At 38.2% G+C, this 21,005-nt stretch overlaps 1 protein-coding gene across 2 annotated transcripts in view; it reads left to right on the top strand.

The window, feature by feature from the left end:
* Nucleotides 1–21,005, top strand: part of ZNF704 (zinc finger protein 704) — a 158,005-nt gene that overhangs the window by 42,885 nt on the left and 94,115 nt on the right. For both annotated transcript variants that reach the window (XR_004904329.1, XM_028518353.2), the window contains exon 2: nt 2,528–2,769. Coding sequence is in view for 1 of the 2 variants with exons in the window: in XM_028518353.2 (XP_028374154.1) it covers nt 2,528–2,769 (242 nt within the window). In the remaining variant the exon portion in view is untranslated. The remainder of the gene's footprint in view (nt 1–2,527; nt 2,770–21,005) is intronic.

The raw sequence follows: 21,005 nt of genomic DNA, 5'->3' as shown, positions 1-21,005 counted from the left end.
TTCGCCTCTCTTGGGCATATACCAGGAATGGAATTGCTGGGTCATGTGGCGACTCTCTGTCTCATTGCTGGAGAACCTATAAGATGCCCCCTTGATTGTCCTCTCCCGCCAACCCCTGCCCCTGCCTCTCAATTTCTCAGGCATTTCTGAGGCCAGCTTCTCAAGGTTTGACTCCATGTCGTCTCTTCACTCTCTCCTCTCCCGTGAACTTCCCTCTTAAAGAAACTTTTAAATATGATACCTGACATGAATAAAAGAACATTAAAGAGAGCATTAATATCTTTGTCAACTTTAATGATGATATAATGACTGTCCACACATGTCACCACACCTTACAAACTGTGGAGCCTTAAAGTACCTAAAGTCTCTTCCTCATTCTACATTTGTTGTCCTCTTGGTCATTTCTAACTCATTTTAGTTTCACTTTTAAACAAGGAGTCTGGTCTAAATAGCCTTTGAAATCCAATACATTGCTCAAATTACCTGATTACTACAAAGAGATGATTTTTTTGTTTAGAATGTATTATAGAAAATTAATAGCTTATATTGTTGAATATTACATACAATTATAGCATCATCTTTATAGGAAATTTATTCTACTTTGTATTTACTTTAGATGCTTTGAGTTTTTCCTACATTTCAGAGGCTAAAAGCTGAGGTTCCTGTAGTGTTCTCCCTCAACCCCACCTCTCTTTAGACTGAATTCATTTAACCAGTGTAGTTGACCCCAAGGGAGGTATGGATATTATTATCGCTACAAATGAACATTAATGATTTCTTAAATATTTAATTAATGTAGTACTTGACCCTTCAGGAGAAACCATTTATAATCATCAGGATCAGGCCTTTGTTTTCCTCTTTTGTGCCTGGTGGTCAGTGTACCACTGCTGTAACACAGATGCAGAATGAGCTGCTGTGGAGGTGAAGAAACACCCACTCTCACACCCCCTCCAAGCAGAAAAAGCTGCATAGAAAGTGGTTGGAGATGAATATTTAAATATTTGCCATCACATTTGTCAATTTTCCAAACTACATTGTTATTGAACATTCATTGCATTTTTGGAAGTTTGAAATATTTTCTTATTCCTATTATGTGCGGATGTCATTAAAACAGTTAGCTCTCATTTTTCTTGGACTCATTAAGGCATTCTAAGAAATGTGGTAAATTTTGAATGAGTTACAATTAGACACAAAGTGGCTGACCATTCTCCTGTGGAGCTGAGTCTCAGTCTGCCTGATGCACATGGAAGGTCTGTCCTCCCTAAAAAAGTGCAGGCCAACAAGACAGGGAGCTTGTTCATATCAAAGAGACAAGTGGTTTCCAAGACACAAGTCATTCCCTGGGCTCTGGCAGTTCTTATCTGTGAGCAGGTCTTGTGACTCCCACCTACACATACCTCAGAGTTTTCCTATAGTCTGACAACTTATAGCCATTAATACCATACTTTGCTAGTCTCTGCTATCCTTGAACACACATCATATTCTCATTTTATTCTGAAGAAAATTCCTTATGTTTGTGGCTTTAGCTTTTAAAATTCTAAATCTAGTTGATCACATTCTTTGTGCTTTTTCTCCTCCTAAAATTAAAAAGAAACAAATAAGCATGTATTTTATTTGAGTGAGTGGGCAAAGATTTATGACTCCAGAAACCAAGTCCACAAGGTGATGGACCACTCTGGGGACCTGTGACATGTCTTTTAGACATATTTTAAAATCACTGATGAGTGAGGATTCAGGTTACTAGATAGTTTGGCTCTTCTTTGTGCACTTAAGACTTGATCAAGTTCACTCCAAACCTCATTTACAATACCCATCCCCTTACAAAAATCTCTCTTTAATATCAGACTTCTTTCTCAGTCTTCCCAGGTTCTGAAATAACTAGATTCAATTCCCTGATATTCCATTTTACTCACATATTTGTTTTAAACCTTAAGCATTGTTGCAGTTAGTCAACAGTTAAGAAAAGTTAATATCTTTTTTTATCATCATACTAATGGAGGGATTTCATTAAGATATTACCTATTCAGGTTTTTATCCTTTATTCAGATAAAGGATAAAAACCAGTTCTTCATGAATGAAAGAGTATGGTTAAGATCAATATTCACAGTCAAAGATAAGGCTTGTTTTTTTAATTTATAGCTGTCTTCTATGAAACATAATCAGCATGAAGTATTTAAGAATTTAGTAACTTAATTGAGTTTTCTCAGTTGTAGAAAACAATGATGTTTTAAATTCTTAGATTTTTCTTTAGAAGTCTTATGCTTTCAAGCCTTTGAAGTTTTTGTGTGCCTGAAAGGCTTCTCTCATATTTTGATGCTTCTTGTTTGCATATGACAAAACATGCATTAATTGTGTATTATGTTGTAGTTCAGGTATTTTATTTCTGTTATATTTTTCCCATTTAAACTATACAATCTTCAAGATGAACAAGGAGGGCTGTGTCTGCGGTCTCCCATTGCAGCCACCTGTACGCTGTCGTACAGAGCTGACGTGGGTGCCAGTGTGAATTTTTGTGTTCATTTCACAGGTAGGGAGCATTAAGCGGGACATGTCCTTCACGTTTCAACCAGAGGACCTAAAACGAGACTCAAGTAAAAAAATGTCTTATCAGCCCTTGTTCCCCTTGGCCATGGAGGAAGATGTGAAAACAGCAGACACCAAAACTGCAAACCGAGCCCTTGACCATGACAAAGAAAATACCCGCTCCATCTGTCTCCTTGAGCAAAAGCGAAAAGTTGTTTCTTCCAACATTGATGTTCCTCCAGCAAGGTAAGAGGCCATGAAATCTTTTCTGTGTCTGCCCTGGAGGTTGGTGAAAAACATAGTGACTTAGGAAGGGTTTTCTGCCAAGAAGTTTGCTTGTGTGACACAGCTTTTCAGAACCAACTGAGGCTGCAGTAGTTGGAACTCCTATAGCTCTAGAAAAGAAAATTTTATTAGATTTTGGCAAATGAATAATAAAAAGAAAAAAAGTGTAAAAATATTGAGGACACATGGAATGTAGGACTGAGCCTAGACACTTACAGCAAGGATACTCAGTCTTTGGTCAGAGGCTTGGGAGCTGGAGCTGAAGGCCATGTTCAGCTCCAGCCTTTTTTTGTGTGGCCTTAGAGATAAGAGTGGTTTTACAATCTGCTACAATTAACAATTTGCTCTTTTAGTTTACATATAACCATCAGAAAGAAGCAAGGGACAAGTATCGACCACTTGTAGAAACTATGTGCTCTTCAGATTTACCTCTGAAGACACAGCTGCGTCCACACAGCTAGTTAACCAGAAGTCCAGGAGAACCATGACCGCCTCTGGCCACCGTTCCCAGCCACACCCTCGCTGCCCCTTTATCACTCATTAGAAATCTGTAGAAATTAACAAACTGTTTTTGGATAAGAACCGCTTGCAGCCAAAAATAATCTTTGAAAGAATATGGTGTATTCAACATTGTACTAGAAATTTTAACCAGAGTAATCACGCAAGAAGAAGAAATAAGTGGCATGCAAATTAGAAAGGCAGAAGTAAAACTATCTCTATTTGCAGATGACATGCTCTTACATACATAAAACCCTAAAGAATTTACAAAAAAAAACTATTAAATAAACAAATGCAGCAAAGTTGCAGCATACAAGATCAGCAGGGGTAAATATTCATGGCCTTGAATTTGGCGATGAAGTAGAACACCAAAAGCACAAGCAATAAAAAACTGGAAAATTCACAAATATATGGAAGTTTAACAACATACTTCTGATGAATCAATGTGTCAAAGAAGAAATCAAAAGGGAAATCACATAGTATCCTGACCCAGGGAAAATGGAAACACAACAAATCAAAATTTATGAGATGCAAAAGTAGCTTTTAAGAGGGGAATTTATAGCTATAAATGCCAACATTCGATGAAATATCTTAGGATGAGATGGAGGTAATGGTTGCACACACTGTGAATGTACTAAGTGCTCATTTAAAATAGTTACTGGTTAAGTTTGTGTTCTATGAATTATACCCCAATAAAAAGTGCAAAAAAGGGGGTGAGGTATAGTCAAACAACCTAATGATAATGTTAAACAAATTTATTGTTCAGAAAATACCACTGGTTTTTAAACGGATTTAAAAGTGTTTCATCATAGCATGTTTTTAAAATGAAACTACTCTCCCCCACAAGGAAAAAGAGTGCTTTTATATTTTAAAGGGTTAAAAAAATGGAGACTATGTAAAATAGATCACAGGTGGCCTGTAAAGCCTAAAATATTTATATGTGACTCATTACAGAAAAAGTTTGATGATTCCATGTTTATGTCATGGTAATCCTTTTAAGACAGATCTACCTTGAAACTGGGCTGAGAGTGTTTATCTGAAATATCAAAAGGCTTTTGTCACATTACAATTTTACTTAAAACATGTCTGGTACTGTTGAACCAGAGGACAACATTATGGCAGAATGACAATGAACAATAACAGAATGCACACATGAGACCTTTTGCTTATTTTCTTGTTTATCATTTTTCTCACCTAGATTTGGGGGACATCCAAAAAATTGACATGTCTCTCAAGTGAGGTTTCATAATTCTCGTTTTACAAGTGTGTAAAACAGACTCAGAAATACGAAGGGATCACCCAGGAGCACACATGTAACAAACAGGAGGCCGAAGACTGGGGTAGATTTCTGATTGTCATTAGTGTTTATTGAAGAACATTCATTTGTTATTTTTTACATATCATGATGTACCCTTAAAATGCACTGATATTTCTAATATCATTTGCTATCCAGCCTCTACAAAATAAAAAGGAGTAAACTCTCAAAAGTTAGGCAAACCTTATTAGATAATCTGGGTCATTAGAGCATGCATTTGTTACTCTCTTTTGCTAGACATTGTTTGTTTGTTTGTTTGTTTGTTTGTTTTGGATGTACCCACACACTGATACTTAAATTGGTTAGATTGCACTCAAGCAGCAATTATAATTTGATCATGCAAAGTAGTAACTATCTTCTAATTAAAACCCTAAAGCTAAAGAAATCTATTAGCGAGTCAGTAGTAATAGGAATAAAGAAAATTTGGACCAAAATATTCCTAGATTTAACAGTAGTTTATTAGAATATGACAGATTGTTGGTTTGCTACTGGAGAAGAAAGAAAAATAAAAAGAACCATACAATACTGTTTGTTTTGCAGGTTTTTAAAATATAGTGATGTCATATTTATCACTTGCTAGATAAAATGAAATCATTTTCTGCTTATAGGATGATTCTGAGAGTTGTACAGTTTGAAAGAATTTCAGAAACTTGTTACTTTTGAGTTCAAAATTAGGAAATGACCTGAACTTCAAACAATATCCTGTACATACAATGGAAAATTGTGAGCTTAATTTGTACTATATGTACTTCTTGTATATATATATTATAGAAGTCTCCTATATCACATTTGGAATTAAGTGAGAGGTAAGGCAAGATGGGTATCATTATTTCTGAATCTCTAGAGCACAGCAGTTTCTGGAGCAAGTGTTTAATATTTAAATGCATTAAAACTGTTGGAGTCACAAACTCTGTAACCGACATGAAACTGCTGAAGAAGAGAGAAAGTATAAAGGTCACTTTAAGCTTATCTTATTCAACAAAATATATACATTGCAAAGAGAATATGAATGTACCCACTCATTTTGGAGAAATACTAATACTATATAATTTGTGGACTCCTGTTAAGAACTGAAGCACTCTCTATGAAGCAGCTATACAGACATCGTTTTTTAGGAAACCTTTATTCACTTTTATCCTTTTCCATCATTTTAGTAATTCAGGCCAACAAGTAACTGTTGTTCCTGCTTTCTTGCTCAGTCTGACCATTTGTTACACAGCAGTCAAACAATCTTCCTAAAGTGCAAGCATAATCATGGACAGAAGGATGGAGACAGGAAGTGCTGGGAATGATTATAATTGACATTATGACTTAATGAAATGCATTGTGTCATCAGACACAATCAAGCCCTCTTGCTGGGGATTTACATTCTAAAGTCAACAAATAAGTAAAGATTAGGTACAGACAAAATTATTCTTTACAATGCCTTTAATCACCTGTGAGACCCACCATGAAAGATTTGGCATCTGAAACCAATTTTAAAAGGACAGGTCTTCTTTCCCTTCTTACTCTAGGGCAAAATTTCATTCAATGGAATGGTGGGATTTCTACTTTGTTGTTTTACAAAATAGCTCTCTCTTGCTGCCAGGTGCCTATGGTTGAATTTCTGTAATTTGAATACACATATACTTCAGTTGCCTTTCCTAATATTCTACAAAAGCCTGAAGGAAATTAGTAATGTAAGACAGAGAATCTTTCTGAATCACCAGTTCTCTTTCCTGTACTAACACTGATAACCTGGATTGATGATGTCTTTTCTTCACTATTACTTTTCTTCACTACAAAGCTTGTGTTTTATGACATGAGTTTGACTCAGAAAGTGTGTATGTGTGTATCGGTGTTTTAAAGAAAATTTTACACACTTATTTGTGTTGACTTCATGACGTGGAAGACTCATCAATTTCCAATAATTGTGTTTTATGTCCTTGTATTATAAGCACACAATAGTGTCAATTTAGAATTTGTCACCTGTTTAGAATTCCATTGTGAATTTAAAACCTGGGTTGTTAATATGAATTTTTAAAATAATCAATAATTTATGTCACTGTGCTATTTTTGAGGGCTTTGCTCTCTGGAGCAGTTGGGTAGTTATGAAGTAAAATACTGAAAGTGCTACATTCCCACATTTGCAGGCATGACTTTCAAAGAGCCCTTGGATAGTAAATAATAGTTCCTTCATGTAATCCTTTCTGGTAGCAAACTAGAGAAAATTTAACTACTGAAACTTCAGGTGAACCTCTCCCATGTTGTGCTAGGTAGACAGTGGCTTTGTGGCACAGGTTAATTACACTGGAATGTTCCAGAATGCTTCAGGGGGCCATCACTCTGCTTTGGTGGCACCCATGTCATAGATCACCTCTCAGAACTGGTTTATGTTTATATTTGATTCAGCAACTTTTTGTCTCCCTACACCTGTTCAAAGTTTAAACAATCAGGTATAGAAATAATTGCATTCCATTGCCTCCCACTACCCACCCCCCTCTGCCAATATGGATCCTTTATTCTGCTTTTATTACAGAAAGGCATATAAATAATTAAAGGCAAATAAATCATTAAAAGAGGTTTATCGTTTACTTATTTTAAAAGAATAACTTTTGAGCAGCACTGTCCAGTGGAAATTTAATCTGAGCTACATACGTCATTTAAAAATTTCTAATAGCTACATTAAAAACAGGAAAAGTAACCTTCTATCTCCAAATATCATTACTTTCTATTATCAATATAAAAGATTATTGGTGAGATATTTACATTCTTTTCTGCAAACTAGGTCGTTGAAGTCACATGTGCATTTTACTGTTGCAGCACGTCTCACCTTGAACTGGGCAGTGATCGATAGCCACATGTGGAGAGTGACAAATGAATAGGGCATTGCAGCTTTAGAGTCAGCCATCAGCTAATTGTACAGTTCAGCACAATTTACCATTTATCTGTAAAATGGTGGTTTATTTTTTCTGCTCAAACTAATAGGGTGGAACAGTAGCTTTCTGTGGCCATCTTTCTTAAGGGTTAGTGGGGGGAAAGGTGCCTCCCCTGTAAGATGTTTCTGCATGTGTGGCTCAGGAGATATTTAGTTAGGAAAACTCAGCAGCGTAAGTCTAATATGACTCCCAGCTGTGCATAACTGATAGGTTGAACAATTATAATTATTTATTTATTTAGTTAATGTTTTAAATATATTTTATTGATTATGCTATTACAGTTGTCCCATCACCCCCCTTCATTCCCCTCAATCCTGCACACCCTCTCCCACCCACATTCCCCCCTTTAGTTCATGTCCATGTGTCATAAGTTCTTTAGCTTCTACATTTCTCATACTGCTCTTGCCCTTCCTCTGTCTATTTTCTACCTACCATCTATGCTACTTACTCTGTGTACCTTTTCCCCCAGTCTCCTCCTCCCACTCCCCTGTTGCTATCCCTCCACGTGACCTCCATTTCTGTGGTTCTGTTCCTGTTCTACTTGTTTGCTTGGTATCTTTTTGTTTTTGTTTTAGGTGTGGTTGTTAATAATTGTGAGTTTGCTGTCATTTTACTATACATGTTTTTTATCTTCTTCTTTTTCTTAGATAAGTCCCTTTAACATTTCATAAAATAAGGGCTTGGTGATGATGAACTCCTTTAACTTGACCTTATCTGAGAAGCACTTTATCTGCCCTTCCATTCTAAATGAAAGCATTGCTGGGTAGAGCAATCTGGGATGTAGGTCCTTGCCTTTCATGACTTGGAATACTCCTTTCCAGCCTCTTCTTGCCTGCAAGGTCTCTTTTGAGAAGAGACCTTGACAGTCTGATGGGAACCCCTTTGTAGGTTACTGTCTCCTTATCTCTTGCTGCTTCTAGGATTCTCTCCTTCATTTTTACCTTGGCTAATGTAATTATGATGTGCCTTGGTGTGTTCCTCCTTGGGTCCAACTTCTTTGAGACTCTCTAAGCTTCCTGGACTTCCTGGAAGTCTATTTCCTTTGCCAGATTGGGGAAGTTCTCCTTTATCATTTGTTCAGATAAGTTTTCCACTTGTTGTTGTTCTTCTTCTCCTTCTGGTACTCCTATAATTCAGACGTTGGAACATTTCAAGATGTCCTTAAGGTTCCTAAGCCTCTCCTCATTTTTTTGAATTATTGTTTCTTCATTCTTTTCTGATTGTATGTTTTTTTTCTTCCTTCTGTTCCCCTCCATTGATCTGAGACCCAGCTTTCATTCCATCACTATTGGTTCCCTGTGCATTTTCCTTTATTTCAGTTAGTGTAACCTTCATTTTTTCATCTAATTTGCAACCACATTCAACCAATTCTGTGAGCATCCTGATCACCAGTGCTTTGAACTGTGCATCCGATAGGTTGGCTATCTCCTCGTCATTTAAAAGTATTGGCTCTGAGGCTTTGATTTCTTCTTCTATTTGAGCCATCTTTTTTTTTCCCCTTTGGTCTGGTTACGCCTGTTACGTATGAGGGTCAGGGCCTTAGGTTTTCATCAGGGTGGGACACCCCAGTCGCTGGGTTATGACACTGTATGTTGGGGGTGGAGTCCGAGAGGGAACAGTGGCACTTGCTTTGCTCTCCGTCGGACCTCAGTCCCTTCCGCCACTTTCCCCAAGCAAACTGGCCTCTCTGGTGCCAATTCCCATGTGGATGGGCTTGTGCACCCCGTGGGACTTTCCAACAACTTCTCCTGTGAGGCTGGGAGTATTTCTCTGTGCCTCAACCCCCACAGGTGTTTTCAGTCAGTGCCCCAAGGCTCTATTTCCCAGTGCCCCAAGGCTCTATTTCCCAGCACTGGGGTCCTGGGTTGCGCACAGTGCCTTGCTTCACAATCACTGCCTCGCTGGGTCTGCTGGTTGCCACCCCTTGGCCAGGGTCTGCCAGCTGCAGTCTTGCATGCCTGGATGCCTTATGCGCCTGGTCCCAGTGCTCTCTGCTCTCCACACTGCTACCTGCTCCTGGCTGCCCTACTCTGCCCCTCCTACCGGTCTGGATGAAAGGGTCTATTTTAACTCCTTGGTTGTCTGACTTCCACACAGTTCAATTTTCTGTCAGTTCTCTTTGTTATTCTGTTTCTAAAGTATTGTTGTCCCTATCTTGGTTGTGCGAGGAGGCACAGTGTGTCTACCTATGCCTCCACCTTGGCCAGAAGTACAATTATAATTCTTAAGATATTTAAATTCCATCTAAGTCAAAAACAAGATAAATTGGTACAGTCACAGTTATAGTTCTTTAAAAACATAAAAGCAGCCTCATTTCCAGAGTGTGAGAGTGCCTGTTTCATGGTTACTAGATGCTGCAACATCTCCTGCAGTTGCCGCCCTGAAGGCCACCCTGGCATGTCAGTCAGCACACTTCATGCATGTGCTCATGCTTCTTTACACACTAGTAACAAACTAGTTCATTAATACATGCTATCTGTAAACTTAGAAATTCAACAAATACATCAATTTTTAAAAAGGCTTCTAAGTAGGAAGGGTTTACTTTGTTACCTTATTATTGACTTAAACTGTTACAAATTCTTTTAAATTTTAACTCGTGTTTTCTTCCCTGATATAGAGTTCTGAGTTGGGAAGTATTAAGGATTAAGGCTGGAGAGTTAGGGTTAACTTGGAATACTTTAGAAATTTGATTCTTGTCTGTTAGGTTATAGAGAGCTATTCAATAATACCTCCAATTGACATTTAAGATTACTTCAGGAAGAATATGATTTTAAGCAATAGAATAATTCTTGAAGAGTGTGTTTCTATAAAATCACTCAGAAAATAGAATTGGTGTCTAGGATGGAGGAATTTGGGAGTACTGCTGCACATTCATCTCCAGGAAGTCCATTGACCTTCCCCGACATGTCCAGGGCGAGGCACCATATGTGACTCTTCTGGCAGCCTCACCCTCAGGCCACCCAAGAGATACCCTGCTCCCAGCACTGCTGTTGACACTAGAGCAGTCGCCTGTGCCTCCCACAGGTGTGATCAGGCTGGATGGAGAAAACTAAGAAGGCTTGGGTCTTTATTACATCCTTCAAAACTAGGAAGACCCTATAATCTGATAAGGTTAAAAAGAAGTAAAAGCCCATTTTGTGGTTTTAGAATATTCAACTTTGTTTTCGAAGTGCTAGTTTGCTTAATGCAAAATTCAATTGTCAATATATTTTGTAACCACAGGAATGGATATAAAAAGATAGGTCATTTCTTCTCAGCGGTGTATCAGACAATAGTATACTATATAAATATTTGTATTTTTTTATAATTCAAATATTTTTCTATGCAAACAAATGGAAATACATTAAGGAGAGCTGATATGTCCATAAGCTAAGTTAACTCACCTATTGTCCACACTTTCTGCTCTAAAAATGTTGGTTCATTGTCTTTTGGCTAACTTTTTATGTAAATTTTTGATAACTGTTTCAAAGTTTATTGAATGTCCATTGAGAAGTAACAGTTGGGACACACTGTCCCAAGGCCTATCTTTGTACAGAATTCAGTAAGCTTTCTTCTTATCATTTCAAAAGCATACCCTTATCACTGCATAAGTGTTCTGTAGGAATCTGATGACATGAGATTTTCTCTATTACTAGTGGCTGTGAGGGCTTTGTGCCTCATTTCATCACAGTGGCAAAGTCCACTTAGCCATGGTAGAGCCACAGCCCTGGACCACTTCAATGTGGCACCTAAAGCCAGGTTAGTGTCTACCCTCTGGACAAGCAAGAGGTCAGGTCAATGCATCGGTAAGGAAGGAGTTTCCACTTCATTTCATTGATGTGCTTGGTGTCTCTAGGTTCAGAGTTTTCTATGTGGAGTCTCTCCCTCTGTAAACAGGGAGACATTACTCTGCTGGAATTATGCTGCCTGCATTTTCCTCGGCATCACTCCCAGCACAGCTGAATATGTTGGTCTTCTTTATCTCAGATGTGATACCACTGCAGTTTGCAAGTTCACTCTGGCATCCATAGCAAAAGTGGGGGGGCTCTGCCTCAGTCAGCCTTCTATGTTTGGTGAAACTGGAAAAAATGAGAAATTACTTCTTTGTGCATCCATAGTAGGACAACATGGGTCTGCCTAGCAGCATCACATCTGGAAGAGATCAGTGGCAGAGACATTTTCCACGAAGAATGTCCCATGCTCGGTTTGGTGTCAGTCTTATTCTCTCTTGGCTCTGGTCAGAATCAGGCCAAACCTCTGCATTGGCAAGGACCTCCTAGTGGCTTGGGGACAGCTCCCACTCTTGCTTATAGTCCTCTGTCTCTACATTATTGAAACTCCATGTGTCTATTTGGAGGAAACAGCCTTAATAGGGAAAAGAACCTGTTTCCAAGAATAAAAATGAAAAGACACTGAGTTTTTCTGAGCCTATTGCTGAAACTTCAAAGTCCAAATGTGTTTGTTGCTTCCCTTTTATTCCCCTGACTCGGAGTAATTTAGTTCTATAAATTCTAATTAGCCACATAAAGAAAAAACTCAAGCCTTTTCTTCTGCCTACCTTGGCCTGCAGGGAAGTAGGGTATTTCATCCAGATGACAACTAGAAACCATGGTGATGTGCACACCACAGGCTCCATGGTGGTACGTGGTGCAGTGGTCACCGAGTCATGCTGAAGGCGGGTTTTGTAGCTCAGAGTGAAAAGAATTATGAGCATCAAGAAAGTCATCTGCTCCATCCACATTATTTGAAAGATGGGAAATTATTATTTTAAGCTAAGAGTTTGGGTTCAGACAATGGATTTAAACTCTTTCTAAAAGCTGGTTTTTCAGATTTTGCCCATTTTCTTGGTAGGGCATCCCTTAAAACTCATCGAGCCTGAGTGACTGTTTGCTAATAGGCTGACAGTGTTCCTTCTTATTGGAGGGGGAGGGATGCTGCCTTTTGCTCCATCCTCTGAAACGCATACCTGTTTTCCACTTGTGTTCATATTTAAGACAGCTGTGCTTTTTGAAGGCTACCCTGATGGGGACCAAGAAGCAAAGGTGACAGCCTGGGGGTGAAGAGTGCAACCAGGATGGCACATTGCTGTTTGTGATGGCCAGAGCTCAGTGAGAGTCCAGAATAAAGGAGAAAAACTGGAAGTCAAAACAGGCAATAGTTGACATAAATCTGACCATGCTGCAGGGACAAAAGGCCACAATTACTAGTCAGAATTCTGACCCATTTTTTGGAAAATGGTATGTTTAAGTCTCTGGCTGGAATACATTCTCTTTGTTTTCTTATTCCTGTACCTTTGGACACTGAAAACAAATGACCAAACATTTTAAAATTTAGTGAGGCAGAAAAAAATAACAGTCCTACTTGAGAAAGATGGTATCTAGTTTTAATGTTCATTCCCTGACTCTCAGAAGCTTTGATTCTCTGAATTGACTAAAATCACTGCCAGTAACATATCTTGTGTTATCTAAGAGGAGATTTTAGATCAAGGCAGGTTCCCCCAATCCCACCAAAGACCCTGTGATTGACATGGTGTGGGTTTCTATTTTGGGCTCAGAAATCATGGTTCTTCAGTTCAGTTTGTTCTCCTTGTCCCCCAGAACTGCAGTATCACCAGCCAAAAGTTCCCAGGATCACCGCCAAAAAGGCAATGGTAATTCTGTCGAGTGACAAGGTGGGTCCCCAAGCCTGAAGCTTCCATAGCAGGCAACTGGTCTATTGGTGAAAGATGGAGTTTTACATACTTAGTCTTTGTCTACTCCAGTGGTAAGATATTTAATATTTACACTTCAATCATGTCACTAATAGTTAAAACAATCATAAACCTTGTAGTCACTGGCTGAGTGTCAACACTGCTGATCAGAAATGAGGAATGAGTAAAAGAATTAAGTGACCTAGTGCAGCCTCTGCACAGTAGTCCATGATGAAGTTCTCAGCTGAAAGGATAGTCAGTCTTTGTGGAGTTGCTACATTTTTCAGTGTTAGAATGGCTTTTCTTTTATGAAATCATGGTGATGGGTAGTAGGTGGTTGTTTCCAATGTTTAATTGTAGACAAGTTAAAACATTAGCACCTCCTGTTGGTTCCCATTTTTTTTAATGTTGCAGGGTCTTGAAATCCTAAAATTTGTAAACTACAGAAAAGGACTGTCCCCTAAAGTCAAGAGACTTGAATTCCACTCAACTGATTTACCCTTGGCACACAAAAACCTCCATTTGTCATCTGTTTTTACAGATGTTTTAGGCACTTTGGTTGAACTATTAAAATCCCTTCCAGCAAAGAATCCAGGAAACCTTAGGATTCATCATTAAACACTGCCTGGTCTCAGGAGAAGTCAGCATTTATTTTAGGGTTTGGGTCTCCAAATTAAATGATAAATCTAATTCAACTCTAAAAAATTTGTGATTTAATTTAATACTTCAGCATAATGCATTATTATAATTATTCCTTACAACTTTAAAAAAATTTTAAAGATTTATGTACTTATTTGTTTTTAGAGGGATGGGAAGAGAGGGAGAAAGAGAAGGAGAGAGACATCGATGTGTGAGAGACACATCGACTGGTTGCCTCTCACACACCCCCTACTGGGGACCTAGCCCACAACCCAAGCCTGTGCCCTGACTTGGAATCAACCGGCAACCCTTTGGTTCACAGGCTGGCACTTAATCCACTAAACCACACCAGCCAGGGCTCCTTGTGATTTTTTATATGTATTACCAGATACAATCCTACAGTTTGGAATGTTAACATTATTTTCAGGCTTTATTTGGTTTCTGAATAAGGATCTGTTTTTCAAAGGAGCAAATGGTTATGCCATTTAATGGTCACAAATGTTACACAAAATCAGTTGTTTTCTGTAGGTGATTAATACACCACCACCGAGCCCCACTCTACTCACAAGAGGCATTTGGAAATGTCTAGGGTGCGGTCTTGGTTGTGCAAAATAGTTCTGCACACTTAATAACTCTCCTGCTCTAAAGGCCAGTACACCCTCACTGAGAAACACAGATGGGTTTCATATTTATGATAAAATGGTGGAGTAACAGCTGAACATAATTTGATTATTACATTAATTGCACAAATACTGTTTATCAATATCATTATAAAATACTGAAGTTAAAGGGTTGTTTAGCCTAACATAATCTTTCCTGTGAACTGGAGCATTGCTCAGATGCAATCTTTTGAGGCATTTTATTTTTTTAGCTTAGCATAACACAAAAGTGTATTTTCCCATGTTGCAATCAATCCTGGATATATTTGGCTGATAGCTGGAAGAAATAAAATCTTTCTGTAGCCTTTAGTTATTAAAATAGAACCAACCACCTACTCATTTTATTACATTCTATGAAATGTTTTTGAATGACAGTCTAAGTATTTTAATTGGCCCCTTGCTGATTTATAACTCCTTGTTTTATGTTTCACATTTTATATCTCAAAATTACAAGTTACAGTGCCATTTATATACTGTGCCATTTAAACAGAGCAAACAGCATCAAAGAATGTGTGTATGAGAGAGATCCATTCAGAAACAAAAGAAAGAAGGAAAGAAGGAAGGAAGGAAGGAAGGAAGGAAGGAAGGAAGGAAGGAAGGAAGGAAGGAAGGAAGATAGGTCCATTCCCAAACCCAAAGGTCATTCATTTGCATTGTCTCTACATCTTTGGGCACTAGTGCTTATTGTCTGTCTACCTGAATATCTCTGTGTCTCTGCTGGATTCATGTAAGTCCTCTCTGTATCACCACATCAGCTCTATCACTCATCTCCTGGACTGGAACCCAGCTTGGTCAGTTTTGTGTTTACCCCTTGCACTTCTGTCCCCATGCAGTGCTTCAAGTACATTTATGCTGTGACTGTTCACTTCTGTTTTCATAAAGTTACATGAAAAATTCCTTGGAATTCTACCCATTAGGCCATAGAAAGACCAAGCAGGGAACATAATCCTAGAGTTCTTCCTCCAGCTCTGAAGTTCAAGTTTCAGTGAAGCTTAATCATTTTATGTTTCCCATCACTAGTTCTCTTACTGTATTCCCACATTATTCACATCCACTTGTTGGTTTGTACCCAAACACAGCTTGGAGTGTCCAAACAGAAGAAGAATTTGTAATTAACTGTGTGTTTGTTTGCAAAGACCTTGGCAGGTTTCCTGTTTGAGCTTCTTCATCAAAGCTCCTATATTCTAGGAGCTTTACCTTCAGGTTGCATAGCTTTCTCCCTGGAAGTCAGTGAGACACATTGGGAAATTAAAATCACTTTTTAGTTTCTTTCAGTGTGATATCTTGCTGCCTCAAAATAGCTGATTTGTCTACTGAAGAGTATTTTGAAATTGGGTGGTGTCTTTTATATGGGTTGTTTCCTAGAAAGATTTTTGAAATGTTGAGCTACAAAATGAATAGCCATTTTTTGCTGATAAGTCAACTTGATATAATATTTTTTCCTACATAATTATCACTAGAAGCAAACTCTGAATGACTGCCATATGAGTGTATTTCTTCATAAGACAAATAGAATTGAAGAAACTCAAGCTTCTGCCCTAAAATTACTTGTACTCTAAAGACACAGATCATTCAGACAAAAAAGTCAAAACTCACCAAAACAGCATTAAGCTTTCCTTAACAATTCCTCTGTGATGTGTCTACATTTCATCTGCCTGTACTCACACTACTTAGACTTTCTCATTTTTGTAACTTTCCCTCTCACCTTTGTCCTATTGGTGTCAATTTTTTATTATTTATAGTAAGTATCAATTTCAGATGTTTTTATGTAATGATTTCTACCCATTTGCACTGATTATCATGTTTTTGCAACATTATTTGAAATTCTTTCATTTGTTTATATTGTATACCATCTGGTGCACTTAGCAAGTAAGAATGAATTACTTACCTTTCGTCCACTAATGCAGAAGCAACTGTTGTATTAGTTGCTTTTTTGATGCCAGATCAAATCAAAGAACCTCTCAGATTTCATCCTGGTACACAGAAGGCAATCGACAAAAAGAATGAATGAAACTTTCTTGATTTATTGTGTTATTCTATATTGTTGGTGATTCCTTTTTTTGTTTATTGTTCTTTTCCTCTGACTAGTGTACATAACTGTGTTTTTATTATAATGCAGTGTACATTTTAAACAATTTCTAAGTATAGATAAGCAGAAGAAATAAAACAAGAAATACCCAGAGAGCAGTAATTTGGTAATAACTACTATTAACACCTTGCCATGTATGATTCTACTCACTTCTTTATATGTGCATATATATGAAGTGCATTTATTCCAAATAATGGTTTTATATGGCATAGAATGTTTTCAACTTTTAAAAAATATATTGTAACAAATACACTGCAGACATACTTTATAAATATTTATTTATATTCACCTAGAGCATATTTTTAGTGGATGAATTGCATTATATCATATGTGTGTGATATTTTCACTCTGTCAATACCCTAGTGGACATTTTGGTTGTTTTCACTTATTTATTATTACAAACTCAGTCAACTGAGTTAGTGATCTACTGCTGCCTAACAAATTATCCCCCAATCTATTGATTTAAAAGAACACACATCAGTTTCTGTGGTACAGGTTAGTTGAGTCCTTCACTTTGGGATCCCTTATAAACCTGCAGTTAAGGTGTTAGCTGGGTCTGGGTCTCATGTGACAGTTCAGTCAGGAATGTAGCCACTTCCAAACTCATGTGACTAATGCAGAATTCACTTTTGTTGGATGGAGAGCCTCCATTCCTAGGTGGCTGTTGGCTGGCAGTGGCTCTCAGTTCCTTGCCATGGGGCCTCCCCAGTGTGCCAGCCTGCTTCAGCAAAGCCAACTTTAGCAAGAGGAACTCTTCTTTGCCTCGATATGTTAAAAGAATATCCTTCCTTTACTATGTCATGGAGAGAGTCTGCCAGCAACACAAAAGTCACAACATTATGTAGCCTAGTCAAAGACATGACAGTCCATCATCTTTGCCACATTCTGTTTGTTAGAAGCAAGTCACTGAACCAGACTACACTCAAGAGGAGAATACCAGGAGGCAGAGATCACTGGGAGTCATCTTACATGTGCCACCCACATTAACAACCTTATAGCTAAGCCTGGTGCACATTCTTACAAATTTTCAAATGATAAACCTGAGAAAAACTATTTCTCATTAGAGAGTACACATACTTTTTATGGTATTTGACATCCCTCATATTCAACTGCTTTGCAGAATCGTTCTAGCTGGCATTCCACCATCAATGGCCCTCCCAGAAGCCCCAAGCAATTCTCTCTGAGTGGCACCTTGTTGTGCTTTGATATTTATTTCCCCCAAACAATGACAATGTTCATGTTTATCTATTCTTAGTGAAAACATTGCCTTTCGGGACCATATACTTACTCAAAGTCAGCCAGGACTAATTTTAGAATAGAGATCCTTGGGCTATCTGCTTTAAAAATAGGTAAAAATGGGTAGCACTTAGTATATTAGTTGCTTTTTAAAAGATTTTATTTATTTATTTCCAGAGAGAAAGAGAAGGAGAGAAACATCAATGTGTGGTTGCCTCTTGTGCACCCCCAGCTGGGTCCTGGTCTGCAACCCAGGCATGTGCCCTGAATGGGAATTGAACCGGCAACCCTTTGGTTTGGAGGCCGGCACTCAATTCACTGAGTCACACCAGCCAGGGCAGTATATTAGTTGTTTTAAGTAGGTATTTCAAAATTCCTTAAGGGTGCTCAACATTATTTTTATCAGTTAAAATGAGTTTGGCAACATGTAGTAGAAACCTCACAAAGAGTGTCTTAAACAAATGGGCTTTTCTCCTCCATGTACTAAGAAGTCCTAAAGAAACTACTTCATAGCTTACACAGTAGCTCAGGATGTCATAGGAGCTCTGTGCTCCACCTTCCACACAGGGAGCAGTCACCCTCCTAGACTAAGATCCTGTATGGAGCTTCTGACATCACACTCTTCGCAGGGCGGGGATAAGATGAAGAGAAAAAAGCAAAAAGTGAAGAGTGCAGTTTGCCTTTCAAAGAGCTTTCCCTGACTTCCCCATCCTACGCTGTCCAGGTACATCTTCAGACAGAATTTTTACCTGGCCATTTCTAATTTTTTAGTTGGAAACATTGTCATCCCAAGTCCAGTAGACATTCAGGTGGGAAAGAAAGAGAGACTGGGTATAGAATTGGTGGCTGGTACTGGGGCCTTTCTGTTTCATTGATTTTTTTTCCCTTCATGAGTTGTTAAAAGTTGTGAACTTCATAGTCAAAAAAGTTGAGTTGTAAACTCAAGGCTAACATTTGCTAGATTTTTATGATGATGAGTTTGCTTTAGCTGAGTGAATTTTTACTCTATTGGGGTTTTTTTGTGTATGTTTATAGAGGTATTCAGCTACTTTCATTGTTCCAACACTTTTCAAAAATCATGTCACTGCATTTGGAAAACATTCTGATTATTCTCAGGCATGGAATTTTAATGAGAAAAATAAAATGTGTCATAAATTTATGCTGCCTGGTGTTTTGATTTTGAAATTTGAAAATAGACTTGAATTCTTGCTAATATGGGAAAATAAGAACCTGATGAGTCGCTATGGCTACAAGATGGCAAAGAAATTGTTTCCCTTCTCATCAGAGCACTTTTAAATGGAAAATTTATTGTAATTAAGATTTGATACAGTATAATTTTTAAAGACATTAGTTCCTAGAAGGAGGAGGGAGAGGAGGAGGAGGAAGAAATTCCTTTACAATTGTTTCTTTTCTCCTCACAACACACTGGTGGTACTTGTTAGTCATTTTCAGTCCCCAGCTCCCTTGTGAGCTTCATACCCTAAAGAACGGTGGGAGGGAGGGAGACTGGGCTGTGATGCTATCACCAGAAAATGTACTGGGGAGGAGTAAACATGAAGCAATGAAAACTTGCCTTGCTGTCCCCCCTCCCCCCCAAAATAGGAAATAACATAAACCAGCCATTCTTGTTGACTCTGTTGAAATAGTTTTTTCCATTTAGGTTTCTGATGATTTCATTGTGTGTAGTTTAGAAGGGTATGGTACCCCTTCCACATGACTCCATGGTTGTAATTGTTGCAAGCTTCACTTAGCTCTTCCATCTCCTAACTCTCATGGGGTTGGTGTTAATTCTTCTTCTGAGTGGGAACATCAGGGCTCCTGGTGACACGGTTGGTGACACAATTAGACCTTTATCACTTATTGAAGGAGAGCAAAGGTGTCTGTGTACACACATGAATGCACGTGTGTGTGTGTGTGCCACATATGTATAACTTCTGAAGTAAAAGAAAGATAAAGAGAAGACCTGGCAGCCTTTCTGAAAAAGGTGTGCAGATAGTCTGATTTCTTTGGATTCTGTCCCAGAAGCTTCTTGTCAGCTGAAGGAGCACACAGCATACAGCAGATGTAAAACAGTGCTTGAAATCTTTTCCCTGCTTGAGGTTACTGCAGTGGTTCAAATATTTGCTGTAATCTTAGCAATTGAAGTATACACTCTCCACCTCTACTCACAATTATTCAGTAAAAACAAGACTCTTCTGTTCTTTAGTATATTTTACTTCCGTATTTCACAACTAAAGGGGACTTACTAAAAATGTGTTCTTTTGTATAACAATAATCACTAGTCTCATTTATTCATTTCTTGATAATAAATCCCAATCTTTGGGGCTATAAGCATGTGGGTTTAGATGATGAGACTGTTTTTTAAAAAGCAGCTTTTCTTACATGTTAGACTTTTTGCCCGAGGAGGCACGACTGTGAGGGAGCCCAGTCCACAACCCAGTACAGGACTCTCCATCGTGGCCATAATGACAGATGATGGGGACCCAGGCCCTGAGCACACCTATGTATATAGAGTTTATAGCTTTTCAAAACCAGCCCATTCCCTTTCAAAATGAAGTTCTGATTTTTACATATCTATTCTTCACGTTAACTTCAAATAACTTATGTAGTTGGTTCTGGTTCTGCCCTGTCGAGCAACCTATGTTATCTCTCTTCTATGTGACAGTTACTAAAATACTTGAATGCAAGTATTATATCCTTTTTACATATTTTCTTGCCCACACCAGGTGTTTGAAGCAAGATTACCTTCAGGTCTGCTCTCTAGGAGTCCAAATATGTAGACTTTATACATGTATGGCTTTGACCCATTATGTTTTCATTGTATAGTTTACCTTCCAAAATATGACATTTCTCTCATTTTCCAATATTTATAAGTACTTTCTCAAAAGCACTGCTGACAACTAGGGCTCCTTCAGATATTCTCAATAAGATAAATTTTTCTGTCTCTCTCTTATCCTGTTCCTTCTCCTCTTCACACCAGATTACTGAAGACCTTTCCTGTATTTTGTCTTAATGTTCCTTTTAAAACCTGCAACCCAGAACTGCTAAGGACACCACATGTCATCTTATTATTCAGAGTACAGTGGACTCATATTCATCTGGACATCATGATTGCATTAATGCAGCCAAAAATCATGTTAAGTACTTTAGCAGCCATCTCACCAGCCTTGAGATT

This window comes from Phyllostomus discolor, chromosome 7, assembly GCF_004126475.2.
Source record: "Phyllostomus discolor isolate MPI-MPIP mPhyDis1 chromosome 7, mPhyDis1.pri.v3, whole genome shotgun sequence".
Classification (NCBI taxonomy): Eukaryota; Metazoa; Chordata; class Mammalia; order Chiroptera; family Phyllostomidae; genus Phyllostomus; species Phyllostomus discolor.
The sequence above is the reverse complement of the archived record's forward strand: the minus strand, read 5'-3'. Positions and strand labels throughout refer to the sequence as shown.